This window comes from Colletotrichum phormii, assembly GCF_030913505.1.
Source record: "Colletotrichum phormii strain CBS 102054 chromosome Unknown BDP81scaffold_5, whole genome shotgun sequence".
Taxonomy (NCBI): Eukaryota; Fungi; Ascomycota; class Sordariomycetes; order Glomerellales; family Glomerellaceae; genus Colletotrichum; species Colletotrichum phormii.
Window position 1 is genome coordinate 804,542 of NW_026851447.1, and position 15,285 is coordinate 819,826.

A 15,285-nucleotide genomic window follows, 5' to 3' on the forward strand; every position below is an offset into this window, starting at 1 on the left:
GTTTTACTACGAATACCACGGGACGGAAGGAGTTACTTTACGACTTATGCTGGAATGATGACGTATCATTATGGAGCGAGCGCTGGGAAGGAAAAAAAATCCGAAGTCGGGCTACAAATCGAGATTGAAAAAGAGTGCACGCAAGTCTATTAACTTTTGCTGACACGTAATTACAACATTCTACACGTCTATGGATTCGTTGAAGCGCAATACACCGTGACTTTTGAGCACACCGTCCACCCCCTTGGGCAGCCGCGGGAACGGATCGGTCAAGGAATTTGTTGACGACGGATCCAGCGACTTGTCGGTGACCAGCGCAAGCCCGTGTGACTTGATGGCGTCCACCAAGGCGGGGACCATCTCCTGTTGTACAGTCAGTAAGAACATCGCAGTCATTCACGCTAGGGCCCGAACGTACCAAAAGCCGCGAGCAGCAAATCAAGCCCATGAAGTTGTTGCCTTGCGCAACCCGAACCACCTCCTTGATTGACGCAGATCTTCTGCCGTGGCTCTGAATGATGTCTGGCGGCGCCATGACGTCCTCCCGTCCCAAATCATTGCACAGGAACACGGGGAAGTTTGGCTGCTTCCAGTTGAGCGCTGTACACATGCTCGGGTTATATGAACTGAACACCACAGAGCGAACCGACTCGAGGGACTGTGCTCGCTGAGCGCGGGCGTGGTCAAACACAATGGTGAGAAGAGAGTCGACGAATGTGTTCAGATCCAGCGATGGACCCAGACCTAGTGACCTCTCTTCGTCCAGTGACGGGTACAAGATTTGGATGTTGACATGCATACCATGCGGGAGTAGAGCCAGCGCCTCATTGAGAGGGATACCTGCCGTCGCAAGAACCCGATGAACGTCTGCAATTGCGTCCAGAGGTCTTGTTGGTAATGATGCCAGCTCGGCTCTGCTGGGACTCTTTGACGTAATCGTATTGAACTGCTCCATTGTCAATCTTGAGATTGGTAGGTCGATTCCACCACATGGTATCGTCCATCTCGGCCACAAAACTGGCACACCATCGCTGGTGTGCTGGACGAAGAGTTGGACAAAGTCGCCTGACAAACTCGAACCAGTCACAAATGTGCTTGGACTGCGGTCAAACTGGCTTGTCGCCTTCCAATACGTCTCGAAATCCGTGATCTCGAGCGGCTTGCCGTTGAATGGCTTGATGACCTGAGTGTGGAAGCTGATCTGGCCAATTGCGCGTAACCTCGGATCGAACAGGGGCAGGCAGCACTTCCCTGAGCTACTGAGCAGCGCCTTGAAGGTGTTGGGAAGGGCCACCGTCTTGGCAATGATTTTCGCGCCATAAGTGGGGAAAACGTCGAAATCGAGTGTAAACGACTCCAGGTTGTCGATTTGGAAGGAAACAATACGGGTATCTTCTTGGAAAGGCAGCATGATATTCTTGGGGATGAGATCGGAAACCTTGGACGAAATCGTGAGTCGGGCGGCAGGGTACTTTCCGTCGTGGAAGAACACTAGAGGCTGGTCTCCGTTTTCCTCGAAACTGATTTGGATGACTGTCTTGGTATCCAGGAAGTTGTGTCCGTACCGGCGCAACGGTATTATTGGCGGCGGCAGCTCAAGCTCAGGGATGGCATCCGGGTCGAGGGCCATCGGGTCGGGCCCGCTGCTCATCATAGGCCCCAAACCGGGCTGCGTGACCATGGGGCTTGCCTTCGTTCTTGCGTTGTACGGAGCAAGCAATTGCATGCATTCGAGGTGGCCTTCCCATACAGCGTAATACATTGCCGGTAGGTCCTTTTCGTCGACGATGTTGGGGTCTGCTCCAACGTCCAATAACCCTTGGAGGCAGGGAACGTTGCCTTCGCTCGCGGCATGAACCAGGGGCGTCCATCCGTACAACTTGTCGACCTGATCGAGGTTCGCTCCAAAGTTCTTGAGCAAAAGCAGGAGCTCTGGCCTTTGGCCTGACCGAGCTACAAGATGTTGGGGGTAGAGTCCCTCGGTGTCGGGAACGATCTGTGCTCCATGCTGGAGGAGCATTTCCACGATTGCCAACGAACCATGCTCGCAGGCAAGATTCAACGGTACATGATCTGCATCAGAGACAGGGTCGATTCGAGCAGACTTTGCCAGCAGTCGCTCAACACACTGCAGATGGCCGTGGATGATTGAGTGTACCAGGGGGGTAAAGTTGTCATGGTCGATCAAATCTATCGTTGAAGTATCCGCTGTAAGGCTATGTTAGCAACCACGTAACCATGCTGCCTGTACTTGTAAGATCTCACCACTCGTGAGGGCATCAAGCATGTCCAAGCGTCCGTGCATACTGGCATAATGCAGCGGAACCCTGCCATACACATCGGTACGACTGACAGCAACACCTTTTGCCAGACCGTATTCAAGAACGAACGAGTTCCCATAGATGGCGGCTTGGTGCAGGCAATTGCGTTCGTTAATGTCATCCTCCGACTGTATGTCGACCAAATCCGTGTCGAGGAGAGCCTGAAGAGTCTCTTTCGGCGCTTCGTGGATGGCGGCAAGGAAAGTTCTAGTCACTCTTTCCATTAAAGAGATGTCGGAGCCCGAGGATGAGCTAGCAGCCGTCCGCATTCGAATCAGCAGATCCCTCAACGCCTCGAGGTTCCCAGAGATGACCGTGTCGAGTAGTAGTGTGTCCGCATCACCTTCGTCGGTTCCGAGCAGATGCTGGCTGCTAACGATATGATCACTGCGAGGCTCGAAGCTGACATTGTCACCCTCCGCCCAAGCCCCCAGGTCTTGGAGACTAGTAGTGGCCTGGTCGGACAGTTCGCTAATGACGGTGGCATTGAAGAAGGGCTGGACTTCGACTGCTCTGGATAGATAGAGCTCTTTGGTCTTCGACTTTGATGTCTTGTCCCACTTTTTGAGGATTTTGGAGAAGGCGGTTCCGTTGATCTCAACAAACTGCTGCAGCTTGTTCAAATCGCTGGCGAACTGTTGGAACCCCTCTTCGAGAGTTGTGAACTTGGCTGAACGCCTGGAAACACCATTGCGAGACTGCAACACCTTCTTCTTGTCGAGAAGGGTCTTCAGTCGCACCTTGAGCTAGGCGGGGGTCAGTTCTGGCAGGGTAAAGTCATCTCATTAGACAGGAGAGATAATTGCATACCTCTGCCTCCTTTTGTAGGTAAAAGGCGTTGACCTTTTCGAGCTCTCGTTCCTGTTCGAGAGTCAGTAAGTACGGTGGGAAGTTCATCGCACTGACCCATGGCTGGATACATACCAATTGGAAGAAGAATGTGGCCTTGTTGGCCTGAAGGGCAGCCTGGGAGTCTATAGATATTGCGGAGCGGAGAGGGTCATGTTGTGCGCTCAGCGTGGGCGTAGCCGACAATTTCTTGATCAGCTAGTAGCGAGTGTCAGTGGTAACGCCGGATATGATTAGCTATTGCCATGGGGGCTTGCTCCATTCACCTGCCCCTGACGGGACAGTATCGGGTAACGAGGTGACTAAATCCTGGAGGGTATTTTTTTTTCCTTTTTGTGGTTTGCATACCAAGCTTCCTCCCAATGCGGAAGAGGAGCGAGGAAATGGGGTAACAAAAGGGGAATAGATTCTGAAGATAAAACTGCTGAACTACGCGACGTACCTTTTTGAGAGCCTTGTAGTTGACAAAACTAGCGGCGTACTCTGGAACTTCAAGCTGACGCTTCTGAATCTGCTTGCCGAACTTCCTGTTGGGATATCAGCCCAAGTTCGCCAGTAAGAACAAATTAGGGGATATAGTGTTAGGGCAAAGAGACTGACATGATGGACGGACGCCCGTGAGATCACGGCGGCGTCCAAAGATTAACGTTGTAAGAGACAGTCGTATGCGTGCCCTCCAATACTAGCAAGCTGACAGTGGATGTCTGCAGGGAGAAAGCTGATGACAGCAGGAGGCTCTGCCGACGTGAATATGCGTCGGCGGCAGCAAAGCAAAGTAGCCACCGGCACAAGGGTATGCTGAGTGACGTCGCCTGGTAGCAGAGTTGTCTGGAAGAGCTACGAGTTGATGTAGAGAACCGCACGTGGGGGGCTCTTCAGCGGCGCAGGCTGATAGGACGAGTAGTTGAGGAAATCAAGGCCCTTTCTGGCGATCGGCGAAATAGAATCCTGCCGCGTAAGGTAGACGGGGCAGTGATAAAGCCCAGCAAAGATCCAAGTTGATGGAAGGATTCAAAGCTGTTGCTTGGGTTAGAATTTGAATGTCTTGACTAAAGGGGACGACGATCGGGAGATATCCCTCGTGCGAGAAGATGACCGCTTGGCCAGTAGAGCCACCGAGTACCTATGGCTGAAAATTGAGCACGCCGAAGGAAGAGGAATCTAAGACCAGTACCCATGAAGAAACTAGTGCATAGCAAGCAAGATGGGTAAGGTAGTGAGTGGGTGGGGGTATTCTGAAGCTATCCCGGGCTTGCCTCGGTGACAACCAGGCTCTGAAGAAAGAGGGACAACAACGCACGCGGCTCTCAGAACATGGACATGGTCAGGCGTTTGCTCTGAATAAGGTAGGTGCCACGAGTAGGTAATAGTTATCGATGCTAGACACTGCGTGGGGGCATAGAGAACGATGAATGGTTGCAGGGACTGGCTGCCAGTGGATGACAATATACCATGTCAGCGCCAGTGTCGGTTGGCGCACCCGTTTTTTTTGTCTTCGATCAGGAAAGCAAGGCCTGAGCCAGGACCAGATCTAGTAACGGGTTGAACGGGGGGTGAGGTTAGGAAAACGAGGCGCGGCCGGGGACCAGAACGTTGTCTCGTCCAGGGTGCTGGCTCCGTTTCTTGCTTTGACTGGGGAATAAGAGGAAACGAATGCGTTATTGACCGTGGTGATAGGGATTATGCAAAAGAAGCAGTAAAGCATGGATCGAGGGTGAGAAAAAAAGGTAACGTGGGTTGGAGTTTATGGAAAAGGAAGGCAATGGTAACAGCAAACAGACTTGCGCCGAATCGGAGCAGATCACGAGATTGGTTGTTGGGAGACATTCATGCTTACCGGTCAAGATAGCAGGTTCAAGAGGTGATTGCTTCAATCTAGGCTCTTTCGAGTGAGAACAATGATGTCTTAAGCTACAGTAAGTTGCAGCAGTGGCATATGCGTCGGTCTTGGTGTCGTTTGAGAGTGAAGTCGAATTAGGCAAACCGAGGGCAGGTCAGATGGATGAGTTGTACGGTTCTGCAACTCTACCTCATCGGTATGTCGAAGTTTGCAGGGCGGCGGCGGTAAGAATGACGGCAGCCCAGATCTAGATTTCGGATATGGGGGTGTTGAGTGAGAGGTGAGATGCGACTCTAGAAACTTAAGGCAGAAGAGGTCCAGATCAGGGGGTACTGTGTGTATCTACCTTTCCTCACTTCTCTCTCTCTCTCAAGACGATGGGCCAGCAGGGCAGGCCGTAGTGGCAGAGGCAGTTGGCAGTCAAAGTCGTGAAATGCAAATGGGTGCCGGCCGGGGTCTTGGCCAACCATGGTATCGGTCTGTCCAATGGCAGGGCCGAGGAGTACCAGCGACGGTCCAGCGGGTGGATTCACCTGCCGGCCCTGGGTGCCACGGTGCGTGCTTGGGAAGGAAGTTGCGTCTGGTCTTTCTTGCCCGTGCTGCGTGCAAGAGAGCAAGAGTGCAAGAGCATCCATCAGCCCCTCCCCTGTCTAGCTGTGAGGTGCGGGGTACCTTTTCTCATGTCACTCCTACCACCCTTGCGGGAATGCGCACTGAAGACGACGTTGCACCTGCAAGAACTGCAAGAGCTGCGAGGATTCATCCACTCAGATGGGCAAGACTCGATAAACGGAAAGGGATCAAGTGTGGCTCTCTGACTGTTTTTTGCCCAGTGCCCTGCCGTTTCGCCCTACTTGGAAAGTCTCTCAACATCAACCTACGATGAGATCCCTTGAAAGGACATCTCGCCTACAACCTATCACCTACCTATCAGACCTGTCGTATCCTGCGCCTCTACCGTCTTCCGACCTTGTCTGTCCGGGTCAACATCAAAGCGAGTATCTTCTGCTTGTACCTACCTACTCGGGCAAGTTCTCGCGCCATCTCGGAAACGAGGAAATAGTCGGACGACCTGGACCGTCAAATGTACCCGCTTTCTGGCAGTTCAACAACGCATTGCGTCTGGCAGTGTATAATATCACAGAAACCGAGCACGTGTGCCGTTTTTCATGGCTTCTGCGTGGATCCAAGAGGGGTCTGAAATTCTGAACGGCCATGTCTCTCGTGCCAGACAGTAGACTTCCCCCCATTTAGCAACATTTTATCTACTTTTCAATAGCCGCAGTCGTCACCAGCAGTACCTCGATGGGCCACGGCAGCAGTACGTCGACAATAGGTACCAAACAACATGTACATACCCTCAAGGAACACCCGTGGAGTCCCCCTCCCACCCACACATGCGCTTGATTCGCTCTCCCCCGTAGCCAAGTCTTCAGATCGCCAGCCAATGATGGCTCGCACATGAACCACGTTTTCCTCTCGACGTGCCAAGGACAAGGCTGAGAGGCTTCCTTACAGCACACGCACACTGCCAAAAACTCGGGCGTCGAGCCGTTGGAAATTTTCTACCTCTATATTTCTCCGAGACGAAACCTCAACTCCCTCTGCACCTGTGCTGGTTCTCGGGCTGAGGTTCATTGTCAGGCTGGATGGATCCGAGATTTTCCATCTGCCATTCAGTTCCCGGCTCTACTCGGCGTCAAGGGTCATTCTGGCGAAGCTCCATACGGCCCAATGGACTTCCATTTTCACCGAGACGTCCCGTTGAGGGGTGCTGCTTGAGTGCGACAAATACCGTTCCAAACGATCGACTCCAACCATCTTTTTTCAGTAGACCTGCCGGCTTTCACCAAATCGCTATGGCTACGAAAAAAAGGGCCTCAGCTCTAACCGGTTGGAATGTTTCATGCCCAGACTTGCAGCAGCAGCTCCAGCAACCTGCATCAATACGGAACCAGCCGGAGTGGTGGGCAGAAAAAGCACACCAAAACTTCCCCGTCCAAGGAATGTAGTGCGGGGCAATTCAACCCGCGAGGGGCATCCAACTTGCGGCGGCCATTTCTCGCTCTTTCGCTTCGCTTCACAAGCCGTTGTAGACCCAAAAAGCGGGTGGCACGATCCATTCCCAGTCCGCTGTTATTGACAAGTTTCTCAACTTATGTTGTCGACCCTTGCGAATCAGAATGCTTGTTTTCTGGTCGGATATAGGAGCCAATTAGCGGTAGACCACCATGGAGCCCATCAAAGCCCGAGGACGGGTATGGAATTCCGGAGGTCATCGTGGAGTATGGAAACTGTCAACTGGGGCATGGGGCGTTTTTGGAGCATCTCGCCTAAAAGCCAGAATCAGCAGTCGAAGGACGCTCCTCGCAATTCGCCTGGGCCTTTCTACCGCCACGGATGGATTATATCAAGATGCGGCTGTTCGGGAATGGAACAGCGACATGGCGGGGCATATCAGCTGCATGCTACCTTACCTTGACATGTTTGCATCCGCGGACCAACCTGAACCTAGGTAACCTGGCAAGTGGCCATGCGGGAAAAGGCCGCGACCCCCATTCCCATCCGCTGCTTGCCGCATTATGAACGACAGCCATGTTCACGACGTACAAATACGTCAGAGGCCGATCGACCAAACAAGGGTCTTTTGCGGGTGGTCTATCCCGGTATGCTTTGTATGCCTCGGTGTCTATTCCGTACATCATCATCACCACGCCTCTTTGTATGCAAGATCCGCGTGACCTTCCTGTTTCTATGTGTTCCAACTTCCAACTCACACCACCGCCAAGTCGGCAAACCGGCCTGGTTCCTAAGCGATAACATGAAATCCGATTTTGGATTTCTTCGATAACGGGTGAGAAACATGGACAGCAGTAACAATATCGCGGGATACTCTCAATTTAGATGTCCTAACTAAAGGTACGTTTCTTAGTGAAATGGAAAGGGGAATCATGAAATCCCAGGTTCGCCATGCCTCCCGAGACCCCCCCCCCTGTTGTCCAGGCTGTCTTCGCCATTGTGGCTCAAGCCATGGGAGTGGGAGGTTTTGGATATCTGAAAATGAAAGTATTGTATCAACGCAAAAGCCGCCTTCCCTCCTCAGACCACCACAGTCCAAACCTCGCTCTTGATATTAAAATCTTCAGTTCTTTTTGGTCTCAGCACCAGCCGCCTCGCCGCTCTTGGACTCGACGAGACTATCCGCCATGGCCTCGGCAGCGGCCTTCTTGAGCCTCTCGCTGTCCTCCGAGCTGGCGCCGGCGTCCTTGGCAGTAGTATCCTTGCTGGTGGACGCGGCCTTCTCCTTTGCCTCCCGCTCGTCTTCGCTGTCGCCCAGGCTAAAGGGGTCGTTGTCGCTGATGGGGTTCGGGTCGACCGTCGACAGGGGCTGCCACTTGCTGGCCTTGGTCTTTGAGCCTGACAGGTCTTCGGCGGAGCGTCTGGGCGACGAGCCGTACACGTCAATCTCCTCGGCGCCTTCTCTGAAGGCCACGTGACGGCCGTCGTGGGGCTTGGGCGACTTTGAGGGTGGAGGGGGTTTGTAGAGGTCAGGGTTTGACAGAGGTCTGTTGTTATCGCGGAGAGGGGCTGGTTTTTCGTTTGTTAGCATCGCGCGGGCTAGTGGCAGTGAAAAAAGGGGCATCGGGACTTACTTCCGTCGGCGGTAAACTTCATACCCGCAAAGTCGTCGCTGAGCACCTGGGGGTCGGCGTCGTATCTCTCGTAATCGCCGCTCCGGCGGCTCGACTCGCCGGGTCGTCGAGCACCATACTGGCCCTGACCCTGACCTTGACCCGGTCGCTGCTGGCTGGATTCGTCCTCGTCGGCAAACTCCTCGTCGAACCTCTTCTTCATTGTGGTGATCCAGCTGTTGACCTTGCCCTGCGTCTCCACGAACCCCTTTCGGAGCTTCTCCTGAATCACCGGCAACTCGTCGTCGAAGAAGTTGGGTTCGCGGTCCTCGGAGTTCGGTCTGGGCTCGAGGCCGGTCTGCTGCCTTCTCACACGGCCACCGCCGCCGCCGCCGGGGCTCCGGTTGGACGTTCTAGCCTCGTAGCTGCCGACATTGTCAAAGTGCTCCGCCAGCTGTCGCGCGTAGAGCTCGTCAGCCTCGAGCTGGGATAGCTGCGGGCCGCCACCCTGGGGGCGGGGAGGCTGGGGAGGGGGTTGTTCGTCGGTGGTCTCGCCCTGGGCCGCATCGGGGTCGGTCATTTCTATATCGGGGCTCATCAGTATAGAACTTGGGAGCGGGGGGTGAGCAAGCGATAGGGTCACGCGACACGTACCCAGGAGGGCATTGAATGCCGGATCAATCTTTCCGCCGCTGGCTCTCAGGACCGCTTTGATGACAGAGATGTCGATGCTGGGGAAGGCCTCCTTTAAGATGTCCTCCGTCTTCTGCGTCTCGCCGGAGGGCCTCGGGGGCTTTGGTGGGGCCGCTTCGGCGGCGGCGGGGGGTGTCGAGGAGGCCATGTTGGACGAGGTGGTGTTGGTGTTGGGGGTAGTAGCCTGGGATGTAGTAGGAGCCTCACCGCCGAGAATACCTGTTTCCTGGACGTCTTCGTCGTCGGATAGATCCAAGGGTCGAACTGTTGTAGGCGACTCGGGCCCGCTCGAGGAAGTAAGCTTGTTCTAGGAAAAAGAGATGAGGTGTCAGTTCTCTGGACAGGTCGACAGGGTACACCCGCATGAAGTTTGGGCTTGTTTCGGGGGACGGGATATATGCGCACTGTTTCGATGGGGGCAGACATGACTACTGTTCGGTCGCTCTCCTGTACTTCTTCTCTCCTTGGGAGAGGGATCGTTTTCGTGCAAGATGAAGGTCCCCCAGCAGAAGAATAGGAGTAGCTAGCAAGCAAAGTCGCTCGAGGATGGAGGAGGGGGTAATTTGGTTGCTTTCGCGAGATTGTTACGTGCAAGGACGTTGCGGAATGCGCGCGCCCGGACGGAGGGGTTGGAGACTGGAGAGCAGCTGGCGAGATGACATTAAAGTGGGTTACGAAGCTGATGACGCCGCGCCCCCTTTGGGGAACTGGGAACCTCTAGGCGCCAGCTTGAGCTTGATGCTAAGCCACAATCCTGCCGCCACACTTGCCGTCAGATTGTACCGCTCAAGTATCCGTAATACTGACAACTTCCTTCTATCGTCGTAATTACTGCTGCTGCTGCTCTTTTGGCTATCTAAGCTTCACTCAATATTGTTTATTCATAAGTCATGTCAAGGAGCATGGATGCAGTAGTTATCATAGCTCAAGAGTGATAAAACGGCCAATTTCGATGCATCAGAGGCATAGTATTATGTCAGCCATTCAGCACTGAAGGTCCTAGAATAGTAAGTGGGGTGGAACCAGATATCACCACTTGTGCACAGCTGGTAACACTCTACTCAGCTTAAATTGCAACCCGCAATGTCGACGACCACTGACAAACGAGGCCAACTGTGAGGCCAAACCACACTTACAAGAGAAGCTGTCAGTTAAAATGAGATATATAAGGTGACGGACCTTTTGACTTGCACGAGATTCCTCATTTTGATGATAGATGTAAGGTCAGTTGCCAGTATCTGAAGGTATCATCACCAAACTGAATAAACATCACTCATTTCTAACACATTTACGCAGTCTCTAGTCAACAGCCAAACGGTTCTCATCAAACCATGGCAGACTTCGATCTCAACTCGGCCTTCATCCCGGCCCTACACAAGCCATCGGCCCTCCTCCCCATCGCAAAGCATCGTGAGGCCTTGCTGTACCTCATCGAGACCAAGCAAGTCACCATCGTTGTCGGCCAGACCGGCTCCGGCAAGACCACGCAGATCCCCCAGTTCCTCGAAGCCGCGGGATGGTGCGCAGACGGCAAAGTCATCGGCATCACGCAGCCGCGCCGCGTGGCGGCGACAACGGTCGCACTCCGCGTCGCTGAGGAGGTTGGCTGTGAGATTGGCCAGCAAGTCGGCTACGCTATCCGGTTCGAGGACCTTACTTCGGCGCAGACGCGCATCAAGTTCATGACGGACGGTCTGCTTATCCGGGAGGCACTTGTTGACCCCTTGTTGACACGGTACTCTGTTATCATGGTTGATGAAGCCCATGAGCGCTCCATCAGCACCGATATCCTCCTGGGACTGCTCAAGAAGATTCTCAAGAAAAGACCCGAGTTGCGCATCATCATCAGTAGTGCAACGCTCCAGGCCGAGGAGTTTTTGAAATTCTTTACAACTTCTCCAGGAGACGAGCAGAAGAAGACGGTCAACGCCCCCGAGAACAAGGATGGAAATCACGGTGCCGACGACGACGACGACAAAAAGGGTGCGATCATTAGCTTGGAGGGCAGAACACATCACGTCGACGTCCTCTACCTAGAATCACCAACCGAGGACTACGTCGAAAAGGCAATCTCCACCGTCTTCGACATACACACAACAGAGTCCGAAGGCGACATACTCGTCTTCCTCACAGGCCGCGAAGAAATCGACAACGCCATCCAGGCCGTCGCCGACCGCCTGCTGGACCCGAACCAACCCAAGGGCCAGCAAACACTACAAGCGCTGCCCCTGTACGCGGGCCTCTCAACAGAACAACAAATGTACGTCTTTGACAAGCCTCCCGAGGGCACGCGGAAAGTCGTCTTCGCGACCAACATCGCCGAGGCCTCCATCACAATCGACGGCATCGTCTACGTACTCGACTCGGGCTTCGCCAAGCTGCGCGCCTACAACCCGCGTACGGGCATCGAAACCCTCACCTCGACCGCCATCTCCAAGGCCTCGGCATCTCAGCGTGCCGGCCGCGCAGGACGCACCCGGCCCGGCAAGTGCTTCCGGCTCTACACGGAAGACGCATACCTCGCCCTCCCCGAGGTCACCGTCCCCGAGATGCAGCGCTCCAACCTGGCGCCCTTTATCCTGCAGCTCAAGGCCCTCGGCATCGACAACGTCCTGCGCTTCAACTTCCTCAGCCCGCCGCCCGCGGAGCTCATGGCCAAAGCCCTGGAGCTCCTCTACTCTTTGGGGGCCCTCGACGAGTACGCCAAGCTGACGAAGCCGCTGGGCTACCGCATGGTCGAGCTGGCCGTCGAGCCAATGATGGCCAAGACGCTGCTCGGCGCGCAGTCGTTCGGGTGCCTGAGCGAGATGCTCACCATCGCGGCCATGACGAGCGCCGGCGGGAACAACGTCTGGTTCCACCACGACGGCGAGAGGAAGCAGATGGAGCTGTCGCGGCGCAAGTTCGCCGCCGACGAGGGCGACCACCTGACGCTGCTCAACGCCTACCAGGCCTTTGTGACAAAGGGCAAAAAGGAGTCCAAGTTCTGCCGGGACAACAACCTCAACTTCAAGACCATGACGCGGGCCGTCAGCATACGGGCGCAGTTGAAGCGGTACCTTGAAAAATTCGGCATCACCGTCGACAACGGACCCTCCGGCCCGGGCTCACGACAACAACAAAGTCAGCAAGACAACTCCACAAAGGCGGAGCAGATGCGGCGGTGCCTGACGACGGGCTACTTTGCGCACGCGGCGAGGATGCAGCCGGACGGCACGTTCCGCAACGTCTCGGGCGAGACGACGCTCCACGCGCACCCCAGCTCGCTCATGTTCAACCGCAAGGCCGACTGGGTCATTTTCCACGAGGTCATGGAGACGGCCAACAAGATCTTCATACGGGACATGACCAAAATCGAAAAGACTTGGCTGGTGGAGTACGCGCCGGAATTCTATCAGCTATCGGACAGTTCGGCGCGGCGGGCACGCGACGAGGCTGAAGCTGAAACGCGGTGAAGAGAGAAAAAAAAAAAGGAGGAAGTTGAGGAACAGCCTACGGATGGATACCGGGATACAGGACAGGACAGGACGATGACACTGGGATTACTGGATGGGATGTAAAGTTGGGAGGCAGCAGGAGGAGGAAGGGGTCCTTGTTCTTGTGGTACGAGGGCGAGATGAGACGAGATTAGGGCGGCGGGGGGGCTTCGATGAGGCTGGGCATTTGAAGCCTCGAAGAAGTGAAGAATCTGCCGTATTCTTGACAGCAGGGCTATGAGTTATGCCACGTTGGCAGAGCCTCACAGGGGGAGACATGAGGCTATTGCAACTTTCAGACTTTTCTTGGTGATGGAAACTTTCGACCATTGCCAATATCCGTACAGAAGACGGATACATAGTAGAATGTTCGTATTCATTCAAAGTTGAGGACACTGGCCCAGCTCACAGGATTCAAGACTTAACCGTGAGCTGCGGCAGATATACGAGAATTGTGAGAATCTGAAGCAGGGCCGAATCGCTACCGCTGTCTTTGATAGGGCGGGCCGAGTGCAACCGTAGGGCAGTGTCGACGGTCTACCGCAAGCTCATGGTGGCGTTGCAGGGCTCGAAATTGATGCCGTCGGTCAGAGATACCGAGTGGAGGCTCCTGCTCTCAGGAGTCAGTTTTCTGTATCGTACAGATACGATTATCGATGTACGGATAGGCAAATCTACACAACTAAGGTAGTTGACAAGAAATGAGATTGTGCAGAAAACCACAACTTTATGAAACGCATCTGCACAGCGGCACAGTAACCGATTATACGCCAATTATACGAGTGCTGCAGACTGAGAGTGATAGCGGTCGAACACTGCGCATTGTGATTGGCAGTGAATCTCAAGCAGACCAAGACGACGGGGCCGATCAAGATTTCTCGGCCAATGACCAAGCTTTGGAGGATCCATCGAGATTAGCTTAATTACTCGACTGGGGGCGATGCCAATTGTGATTTGGGTTTATTGACTGGTTCGCCAAGCACAGCAACGGGATTGACTATTTCTCATCCTCATCATGAGCGGCTGGTCTAGCCAGTTTAGAGCCGCTTTACCCCTGAGTCTTGGGTCAAGGGGAATTCGACGACGTTGTATGACAACTCGGGTGGCTTCATTGTTCTCGCACTCGGATGAGGTGACACTGTCTTTGTCGAGTGACACGTGAGACAAGACATAGGTACGTCTATGCTTGTTTCTCCGGAAACATGCATATATAGACTCTCAGACGGAATGCTTCTGTCTCTCTTCAGATAGAGGAACCCGGAGGGCCCGGAGGCCTGAAGTCATGTGAATACCGCAAACCCCAGCCACCGCCGGAGGGGACATTGGAACGCCGGTGGAATCAGGGACTGTCTTGCAAAAAGGGGATGAGGACCCCCCCCCTCTTTTCTTGCCTTGGCGTCACTGTCAGCACCGGCCAGAAACCCGATGAGGGCAATTCTCGCACGATAGAACCGGACGAGAACCGATTAGCAACGGCCATGGCAGACGCCTGGCTCAAATTCCCAATTCCCAAGGAAAGGGACTGGCACTGCAATGCATCGCGATGACATGCGACTCAGATCCCCCTCGATTATCGGTGCCGGCGGGAAAGGATACCAGATGCGATGCGCTGAGCCGGACAACTGCCGCATCTCTTTTTTCACCGGCCCCTTAACCCGGCCCTCCGTTGTCGCTGCATGGATCCCCCGTAAAAGGAGACAGGTGCGACGCTGCGACCGCATGATGCGAAGCTGGGAGGTCCCGGATCAAGAGGGGAGTCTTTGTTTCCTTGTTTCTTTCTGATTTGAACGGAGGTGTTTACCCTTGAAAAAGGTGAGTGATCGTCGTTGGAGGTGCGACTGGGATTGTCCACCCCCACCCAGAGCCGAAATGACGGCTCGAGATGCCGCGTCGGTGTTGTTGTTGAACCTGCTGGCACTGGCAATTGCTGCGTTTTGGTAAGCTCAGCCTATTATGCTATGCGCTTGTTTGCCCGGTGTTGCATGCAGAAACGCTGATAACAAGTAAGAAGCCGTGCGCGCGCGATTTAAACGATGATGAGCGAATGCACTGTGAGGCAAACCATGATAAGGGACACGCAAGTCAGGAGCTGCGTCGCACCGTTCAACACCAGCAGCTAAGTATAGGTAGAGCTTGTTAGGGTTGCAGGCGTATCTATGCCTTTCGTAGGATGGTTTGGTCGATACTTAAAAGGCGTATCCGTACTCCGCGATCCGTACCCGTTGAGTAATCCAGTTGGGAGTTGGACCAAAATAGGTAAGCTTGGATGGGTAGCCGGCACGTCAAGAAAAGAGAGGCATAAACTGTCGTGGATCGCGAGCGCGCCAGCGGGGGAGCATGGTGGAGAGCGGACGGTAGCTCAGCCTCCTCGATGAGGTTATCAGGAGAGGTTCAACTTGACCCCGGGAGTGCCCGCCTGCCAGGCCGTGACCGTTGACAACCTCATTCCAAGGTCCAGAGTTGTAACCTGTCGC

At 54.4% G+C, this 15,285-nt stretch overlaps 3 protein-coding genes across 3 annotated transcripts; 1 reads left to right on the forward strand and 2 right to left on the reverse strand.

The window, feature by feature from the left end:
* Positions 1-34: 34 nt before the first annotated feature.
* BDP81DRAFT_178624 (ankyrin repeat protein nuc-2) lies at positions 35-4,127 on the reverse strand. The gene is made up of 8 exons (XM_060582244.1): positions 3,771-4,127; positions 3,613-3,697; positions 3,246-3,368; positions 3,132-3,182; positions 2,266-3,067; positions 802-2,208; positions 419-744; positions 35-363 (listed from the first exon to the last, which is right to left on the reverse strand). Coding segments are annotated over exons 1-8 (2,979 nt in total). The 5' UTR covers positions 3,773-4,127; the 3' UTR covers positions 35-180.
* A 4,025-nt stretch (positions 4,128-8,152) lies between these two features.
* On the reverse strand, positions 8,153-9,761 carry BDP81DRAFT_391613 (uncharacterized protein; the record flags this gene model as incomplete). The annotated part of the gene is made up of 4 exons (XM_060587564.1): positions 8,153-8,598; positions 8,664-9,224; positions 9,297-9,642; positions 9,741-9,761. The coding sequence occupies 4 exons, from the start codon at positions 9,759-9,761 to the stop codon at positions 8,153-8,155; spliced, it is 1,374 nt and encodes a 457-aa protein (XP_060448127.1).
* Positions 9,762-10,501: 740 nt separating this feature from the next.
* On the forward strand, positions 10,502-12,834 carry BDP81DRAFT_178689 (helicase associated domain-containing protein). Its single transcript, XM_060582245.1, has 2 exons — positions 10,502-10,579; positions 10,632-12,834. Exon 2 carries the CDS (start codon positions 10,667-10,669, stop codon positions 12,788-12,790), a length of 2,124 nt encoding a protein of 707 aa, XP_060448128.1. The 5' UTR covers positions 10,502-10,579; positions 10,632-10,666; the 3' UTR covers positions 12,791-12,834.
* Positions 12,835-15,285: the final 2,451 nt, after the last annotated feature.

What these genes read in the sequence shown, in the direction of transcription:
- BDP81DRAFT_178624 (XM_060582244.1), bottom strand. An exon ending in ACTACAAGGCTCTCAAAAAG is followed by an intron (nt 3,369 to 3,612) that starts GTACGTCGCGTA and finishes ACTCGCTACTAG; the next exon opens with CTGATCAAGAAATTGTCGGC. An exon ending in GCTGGCTCTACTCCCGCATG is followed by an intron (nt 745 to 801) that starts GTATGCATGTCA and finishes AGAGGTCACTAG; the next exon opens with GTCTGGGTCCATCGCTGGAT.
- BDP81DRAFT_178689 (XM_060582245.1), top strand. Translation starts at nt 10,667, where the DNA reads ATGGCAGACTTCGATCTCAACTCGGCCTTCATCCCGGCCCTACACAAG.